The 9,250-nt window shown below is 37.3% G+C and overlaps 1 protein-coding gene across 1 annotated transcript in view; it reads left to right on the forward strand.

The window, feature by feature from the left end:
* LOC121371105 (amine oxidase [flavin-containing] B-like) overlaps positions 1 to 8,236 on the forward strand; it is a 37,626-nt gene extending 29,390 nt beyond the window's left edge. Inside the window, exons 11-13 of the mRNA XM_041496760.1 lie at positions 1,916 to 2,013; positions 2,808 to 2,919; positions 4,355 to 8,236. Of these exons, the coding sequence (XP_041352694.1) occupies positions 1,916 to 2,013; positions 2,808 to 2,919; positions 4,355 to 4,567 (423 nt within the window). The 3' untranslated portion in view covers positions 4,568 to 8,236. The remainder of the gene's footprint in view (positions 1 to 1,915; positions 2,014 to 2,807; positions 2,920 to 4,354) is intronic.
* The last annotated feature ends 1,014 nt before the right edge of the window (positions 8,237 to 9,250 follow it).

The raw sequence follows: 9,250 nt of genomic DNA on the forward strand, positions 1-9,250 counted from the left end.
TGATAAATTGTGTTGACTGTTTAGTACTATATTGTTGTGTTATGTTTACCATTGCACCATACACTATTCCCGTGGACTGACCACTTATCATTTGTATTTGGGGGGGGGGGGGGGGGGGGGGGGAGGTCAGATTTTATTTTTGGTATTTCTGGCCTTCATGAATGTGACACTTTCATAGCTGTTTATAGGGATGTGAGAGCTACGCAGAAACGCATAAGTGCCCTTTTCCATTTCGTGTAAAGAAAAAACCCAAAACATGATGTTCAATACTGTTGACCACACAAGGTTGATTTGCATGTTTTTACAGTTTCAAGTTTATGGTGTGTGTCGTATATTATAAATTACTGGTATAAACAGTTTACATTTGTTAGCATTGAATGCAATTTTTGGCAGTTCCAGAGGTTGCAAACAACAATTTTCCTTCAGGGGCCCTTAAGCGGCCCCTGAACCCCGGCCGCAGTAAGCTTTTTTGTTCCAGCTCCTCTCACATCCCTGTGTTTACATAGAGAATAACTAGTTAATGACGTTGGATATCTGCTTTACCCTGTGAAGGTAGGAATGGGAAATTCCGCGAGGCTCTGCTGAATGTAATTTCTCATTCAGTCTGAACAGGATAAAGCAAATACCGTATCCGACATCATGAACTAGTTATTATCTTTATCCTGCAGACCATAAAAATTAAGGGAAAAAACCCTATTATTTGTGTTATTTAAGCCACATTGTACGATTACCTAGAGGGCAAATGAGCGATTTTGTAATGTAGGCTATGCGTGTGATGTCAAATGAGTGTCGTCAAAAGTCATATCCTGCTAGTAACAAGATAAGACTTTGCTTTATCTGTCATATTCTGTCATTAGAAATGGTGCTTGTAGAATAAACTGTGTTTTATTGGTCATTTTATAATGTTTGTATAATTTATGTTGATTGTCAATAACCTTTTATTCACCACCCAATAGCCAATGTTGGGTTTTTTTGTGTATTTGTTTTTTTTTTGTGCTGAGATGTCGTGAAAACATTCATGCATTCCATAACAGATCTGTCAGTTTGTTTCCCCATCCCAGCCAGTGCCCTATTACTGGTATTTATTGCACAATCGCTGTGTGCATTGGCAAGATATGATGACTAAATAAATTTCAATATTTTCGGTCACTGATCAAAAATATAGGTCACGTGACATAAGCGCGATTCGACTCAAGTATTTCAGACTAGATTTTCAATAAACATACTCTTTAAATCATTTGTTTAAATACAGTAAATACAAATAACTTTTAGTTTTGCGATAACAATACAAAAACTTATATATTTATTTATGAATTAGAGTTTAGAAACACTTTTTGAATGTGACAGAATGTAGCTAGCGTCTTACAAAAAATGACGTCATGTATCTTGTATGAAGTCATGCGGCAAAAGCCTTGCTAGTTTGATGATACTCTATTTGCAGAGCCTGGCTGCATTCGCCATTCTAACCTTTGCAGGATACAGCCGATATCTTAAATAAGACAGTAACCAGTTATTCCCTATATCAATTCAATTGAAATGTTTTCATTTAATTATATCAAAGGCTTTGGTATATTCTGTCCTGTTTAAAATATTAAAAGATCCCTTGCTGCTGTGGTAGAAATAACTTGTGTGGCAACAGTCTGTTTCTTCTCACTGTAAAAGACCAAATGTCACAATAAACATGTTCTACATACCTAACAATCAATTTAAATGTGTGATTTATATGATGTAGGAGAAATAAGATTTAGGGAAATGTTGGTGCACAAACGATCCTTTTCTTACAACTCAGTTTAAAAAATAAAAATAAAATTACCATATGTCTATCAATGCTACATAATGTAAAATTCATTTCATGTACTTAGTATGTGCTGTGTATTATGTAAACTTTGCTTTTTATTACTTCTTTTCTCCCCAGCCTATTGGTTACATTGAGAAGAATTGGATGAAAGAAGAATTTTCCGGTGGATGTTACGTCAGTACGTTTCCTCCAGGAGTCTTGACCAAATATGGCAGGTTAGTCTTATTTCCAACTTACTTTTCTCAAAAATAACACAAATATAAAACTAGTTTTTTTTATCTTTGTCTGGTATATCCGCACTAAACATTTTACCCAACAAACACAGCAATTAACTGATTTTGACATATATAAAAAATAGAAGAATTATTTTATTTAATGACGCACTCAACATATTTTATTTACGGTTATATGGCGTCAGACATATGGTTAAGGACCACACAGATATTGAGAGAGAAAACCTGCTGTCACCACTTCATGGGCTACTCTTTTCGATTAGCAGCAAGGGACCTTTTATGTGCACCATCCCACAGACAGGATAGTACATACCACTGCCTTTGTTATTCCAGGTTGTGGAGCACTGGCTGGAATGAGAAATAGCCCAATGGGTCCACCAACCCGACTTTAATATTAGAGTATTGAGTCTAGACTCTAAGGGCCGATTTCTCGTCGCCACTTTAAACCTGATTCGTGGTTTAAAACTCTGTTCAATCTGGACTCAAACTGAAATTCTCAAACGTGAATCTTGGATCAAAATCGTCTTAAACCAGGTTCAAGGTAAACCTCGAAATTGGGCGTTTAAGGTCTTGATCCATGGAAATATGGCTGTTTCAGATATTGAAATCCTGTAACAAAATCGTCATATCGTTAATGTACCACATGTTTCTAGACCCATTTGACGCATATAGTGAAGATGAGGTTTATGAGCACCAAGTGATATGTATTGCACCTGCTTACAGTAAAACATGTATGGTAATCTTTACATGGTTAACTGGAGATTTTGTTTATCCAGAGAGCTTCGTAAGCCCGTTGGTCGGACACACTTCGCGGGAACCGAGACTGCTTCAGAGTGGATGGGGTACATGGAAGGAGCCATTCAAGCTGGGGAGAGAGCGGCAAGAGAAGTGAGACACATTTAACTTTAATGTATTTGTCACTATATTATCAATTTAAGTTTCAAACCTGTTGCCCTGAGCACACACACATCAGATAACCTGTTTGTCTGTTCAGGATCTAGAGAAGTTAGTAGAGAAGTGAGTAGAGAAATGAATAGAGACGTGAGAAGAGAAGTGAGTAGAGAAGTGAGTACAAGGTCTGACAAAACAAAATTTCTTTACCAGCTATCAGATATACAGAGGATTCGTCACGAGTGTTGTTTAATATGGAAAATATCAACCGAGTCTATGTTAATCGGTATTTATTGAGGCTCTATCAAGACAAATACCGATTAACTAGACGAGGTTGTTACTTTACATATTAAAAAACATGAGAAGCAAATTCTGTTTATCCTATAACACTTCCAAAATAACATTTTAAATTTGTTTTGAGTAAATCAGCATTTCTAAAGTAAAAATATTCATCGGTAAAATGACATTATTACGATTGACACAAATGTAGTTTGACACCATGCACTTTAACTAAATCTTATAAAAAATTTATGTTCAGGTATACAGGTCTGGTTGGTTATAAACAAATGACCTATTGACAGTGAAACGTTATCCACAAGAGTTAATAACAGTAAACATCAAAAGGGTTTATTTCATGCATATTATGGGTAAATTGTAGGATGAAAAGCTGCTAGATACTGAGAAGTGCCCCGATACCCGTATCCAGCCCAAAGCAAGTTTTAATGGCTCTATTGGTAAATGTAAGGCCACTACAACATCTTTACTCTCACTCAGGTCAGGTCAGGTCAGAGAGTTTCATGTGCACATTCAGAGCAAGTTGTTGTAGCACACGTCTGTCTTGGGTGTCGGTGTTGGCCTCAGCCGGTTCCTCCGTCCAGGACAGGAAAGGGATGGGGAGGGTGAAGGGGGGACCGCCTGCACTGTCAGGTGTAAGGGAGCACCTGCAGTCCGACCGTGATCGGTAACAGGCGGAGGGGTGGTTTGGTGCTATGGAATTTTGAGTCCCGAAGGATGAGTCCAAAGAGGAATGGTGTACATTTTATGAGAAGGGAATTAGGCAAATGTTTTAATGGTCCGCCGAAATAGTAAAGAAGGGAGCTACATATATAGTTTTGGAATTTAGTAAGCCGAGAGTATCTCACTATCCACTAACAACTGTTAACCCTCTGTCCTGGACAGGCAGCTATTGGTGTTTGTCCAGGACATTGTTATTGAATCGTAAGTGGATATAAGCTGCAATAAACATTAAAAATAAAAGTTAAAATGAATGGAATGAAATGAACTATCAATAAAATAAATTAATAAATACTCCCCACCCACCCATCCCACCAAAAAACCCAATCTATTAATGGAATATTTTCAATATCATAAAATCCACTTAATTGCATATCAGTTTATAGCATAAATTGGTTATTTGTATTGTATGTTCAAGGTGTTATACGAACTTGGCTTGATTCGAGAGTCTGATATCTGGCAGAGTGAGCCGGAGTCCATGGACTACCCAGCACATCCGGTAGCCAGACAGTGGCTGGAGGACAAACTGCCGTCGGTGACCCGACTGTTGTGCATGCTGGGAGTTCTAGCTGCAGGGACAGCAGTGGCCTTCGTGTCGTACAAACAGTCTTCTTTAAAACATTACTTTTAGTTGTTAGTTGTTCGTTTTCTTTGTATCCAGCCAGACTTGTTATCATTGATTGTAAATCAGAGTTGTTGAAAGAAATTGGCTGGGTGTAAATCAGAGTTGTTGAAAGAAATTGGCTGGGTGTAAATCAGAGTTGTCAGAAACCAGTTGGGCTGATTGTAAATCAAGTTTGTCAAAATTCGAATGGGCTGTATAAAGCAGAGTTGTCAAAAAACAAATTGGCTGACTAAATCAGGGTTGTCAAAACACAAATTGGGTGACTCCAAATCAGGGATGTTGAAAGCCAAATTGAATGACTGTAACTCAGGGTTGTTGATAGTCAAATTGATTTATTGTTAATCAGTGTTGTTGATAGTCAAATTGATTTATTGTTAATCAGTGTTGTTGAAAGCCAAAATGGCTGACTGTAAATCAAGGTTGTTGAAAACCAAATAGTCTGACTGTAAGTCAGGGTTGTTGAAAGCAAAATTGGATGACTTAATCAGGGATGTTGAAAGCCAAATTGAATGACTATAAATTAGGGTTGCTGAAAACCAAACTGAATGACTGTAAATAAGGGTTGTTGAAAGTCAAATTGGCCAACTAAATCAGGGTTGTTGAAAACCAAATTGGCTCACTGTAAATCTGGGTTGTCAAAAACCAAATTGGCTGACTGTAAATCTGAGTTGTCAAAAACCAAATAATCTGACTATAAATCAGGGTTGTTAAAAACCAAATAGTCTGACTTGTGTTTTTTTTTACTGTAAATCATGGTTGTTGAAAGCCAGATTGTCAGACTGTAAAGCAGGTTCTTAAAAGCCAGATTGTCTAACTGTAAAACAGGTTCTTAAAAGACAGATTGGCTCACTGTAAATCAGGATTGCCGAAACTCAAAATTGGTTCACTATAAATGAAGCTGACAAATCCAAAAACTGGCCAACTGTAAATGGATGTTTCCAAACTCAAAAATGGTGGACATTTTTTGATTCTGGGTTTCCTGGAAATGTTGACAGCAATGGCCTGTATTTCTTGCTTTTTTTTCCCAAGAAATTACTTTTACTTTGTTTAATTAAATTTATATCCTGTCGGACCTGCTTGAGCTATTGTAAATCAGGGTGGTTGAAAGCCAAAATTTGCTTGCTGTAACTCAGGATTGTAAAAGCACAAAATTGGATGATTGGAAATTAGAATTGTCAAAAGCTAAATTGGCTTAAGTCATAATTAAAATAAATGCTAGATTTTCTTACAAATGGTTTTCAAAATGGATGTAGGGGTGAATTTTTATTTTGTATTAAATATTTTCAGTCATTGGAATTACTGCACATCGAGTATGATATATGTTTAAAGGATAAGCATTTTTAGCCAAATAAGTGCAGGCTAAATGGGATGGGCAGGGATAAAAAAAAACTCAATGATTTTTTACATTATAGGCTCACTGTAAACCTTTATATACATGTAGATGCATAGATGCAAAATGTGAGCCAAATTTAGGAAAATGGTAATCATTGTATATATTTATTGTATTGTGTACGTTTATTTGATTTATTGCATATATTTATTCTAGGTGCATTAAGTTTTTAAATGTAGACAAAATATGACATTTATTTTATTCTAAATATCTTTGTTTATTGTAAAATAATAAATATATATGGTTGAATGACAAAACATTCCCATATCAGAATTGTATCTCTGCACAAGGCAGAGTCAAAAGGATGTTAGGCAAAATGGTGATTGCTTCCATAATCTACTATCAGGTGTTCTTCCTGAAGAGGACTGCCACTCCTATAGGAGATCAGTAACAGGATGTTTCATCCCTCCTGCACCACATGTAGGACTGCCACTCTTGTAGGAGATCAGTAACAGGATATTTAACCCCTCCTGCACTGCATGTAGGAGGACTGCCACTCCTATAGGAGATCCGTAACAGGATGCTTCACCCCTCCTGCACCACATGTAGGAAGACTGCCACTGATATAGATCAGTAACAGGATGTTTCATCCCTCCTGCACCGCATGTAGGAGGACTGCCACTCTTATAGGAGATCTGTAACAGGATCTTTCACCCCTCCTGCACCGCAATGTAGGAGGACTGCCACTCCCAAGACTTGCACAGGATAGACTCAATAGAATATATACAACTGTGATAACATACACTCATGAGTTACTGTAAAAACAGTGATGATATCAGGTGTTTGCAAAAGGTGAGCATATCCTGTCCTACCGGTGACACCCGTCATGAGCACAGTCTACAGCCATAACGTCCATAGTTACATGTGGCTGATGGATCAACAGCTTGTGTAACTTCAGTCCAAGGTGGCCCTCATAGACAGTTAAATGTATATTATTTTTTACTACAAATGGTATATGCATCTTTAGGAATGTTGATAATTTAAAAACAGATGTTTGCTAAATTTATTTAATTGACTTTAACAACTGATTAAACGCTGGACAATCATTGGTCGATTCTGCATATGAATATGGATGAAATTGTTGATCTGGGCCCCGTTCCACGAACCGATTTTAGCGCTAAGATCATCTTAGTTGCATAAGGTAGTTATTCACTTAAGGTGCTCTTAGAACTAAAAGCGGTTCGTGGAACGAGGCCCTGATCACAAAGTGACATATTCTTGATCAGATGTGCGCGTGTAGGGGTGGAACCAAATTTTATTTTTTACTTTTTACATATATTTTTTGTATGGTAGGAGTGCATGAACCGCCTCCACTCCCCCAGAAACTGTGCTCATCACACTACAGACCCCCGCTAAATAAATTCCTACACACGCACCTGCTGATATTGTATAGAAATTCATTCATATCAAAGCTTACTGTGATATATGTATGCATGGTGGGTGGTGGTGGTGGTGGTGGGGGGGGGGGGGGGGGGTATGCTTTTTAAAGACCCATGTGTATTACACTTCTTCTTTTTTGCAATGAGATATATTTGTAATCAGAATACGTATTACTGCATAATGTTTTCAGAATGTTTTCCCCGTTATTTCCTGGTGTAACAAAGGCCGTGGTATGTACTATCCTGTCTGGGATGGTGCATATAAAAGATCCGTTGCTGCTAATCGAAAAGAGTAGCCCATGAAGTGGCGACAGCGAGTTTCCTCTCTCTATATCTGTGTGGTCTCTAACCATATGTCTGACGCCATATAACCATAAACAAAATGTGTTGAGTGCGTCATTAAATAAAACATTTCCTTCTTTTCCCTCCCTGTTATTTCCAGTGCACTTAAATTGCCGTTAGCACTGGGGTAATAGAAATAGTCTGGAGGTATGAGGTGTGCAGGTACTTATTATTCACCTGTGAACTGTCTGGGAGATGCATAATCTTCAGAGGTGGTGGACATTACGCCCTTGCCCCTCCATCCTCTACATGCGATGGCGATTTTCTTTTTTCATAAACATTCTATGACATTTGACTTTAGTAGGGTGGGCTGAGGTAATCAACCATGATGGGGTCAAACATTTGTTTATGTGTGTGTTGGGGGTGGGGGTGGGGGGGGGAGATATTTTGTATAACTAATTTGTTAAATAGAGATAATACATTCGTGCCCGTAAGATACCATTGTTTTAAAATGTATCTAACGAGCAAAAGCGAGTTTGATATGTTTTTTAAACAACGAGTTGTGAGATAAATGGTATCAAACGAACATGAATGTATTATTCTATTTTTTACATATCCTCAAAAACCAGGTTTTAAGCAAATTTTAACATCTTTTTGGACTAAAAATTATTTACAGCCGTTGCACTTGTAGCTGACTTACGCGTCACAGACCAGTGATTGTCAGGTTAACAATACGTCACAATTTAATCGATTTCCATCGTGTAGTTTTTCATTGGATGTATGGCAGTGGTGATCTGGTCATCACCAAGGAGCAGCCAGTCGTATGTCTTGAAATTGTCAACAGACGTACATGTGTAAACAACTATGTGTTATCAAAAATAACGCATGGTGTTCTCACCAACTGGTGTGTAAGAAATATATTTTACCTGCTTTACTCGTAAGCCCCCAACGAAGAATTTCACGAAACTAGCAGGACCACTGACAACTAAACCCATACCATTCCAAAGTCTGTTGATGTAGCCAGACACATTTTAAAGGGAAAATTATCAAAGTAAGTTTATTACGATATTTCAACTTTCAAGAAAATATATTAACGAGTTTACAATCCCGTATCAGCAGGTATGGAAAACTTTTAATCTGTTTTATTTAATATACATTTTATTATTATTATGTACATCATGCAAGACAATAAAACCGGGGTTTTTTTTTCATAATCATGACTGTGCAAGTGTTCCTTTTTATGTTCAGTATTGTATAAGTTGCAGCAAACTGGCGGAGCGCACACTCCTATGGTATGCTAAACATCAGCGGTATGATTTGTACACTGGTTAAAGGCATACTGTCACGGATTTAAAGACCTTATTTTTCCAAAAATGTATAATAACTAAAAATTACATTAATTGTTGGAAACCAAATCTAGCTATTGCACCACCTGAACTGAACCATGATGGAGTAAAATCCATGTCAACCCTCTCGGCAATTTTAGTTTTTGAATTTTACAAACTATCATTAATAACTAGAGTATAGTGGTTATGAAGATGGTTGAATAAAGTACATTTAGGGACAAATCAAATTATGTTTGTTCAGGTAATACTTTGTTAGACCATTAAATAGGTCAGTGGTCTGTGACAATATGCC

This window comes from Gigantopelta aegis, chromosome 1, assembly GCF_016097555.1.
Source record: "Gigantopelta aegis isolate Gae_Host chromosome 1, Gae_host_genome, whole genome shotgun sequence".
In the NCBI taxonomy this organism is placed as follows: Eukaryota; Metazoa; Mollusca; class Gastropoda; order Neomphalida; family Peltospiridae; genus Gigantopelta; species Gigantopelta aegis.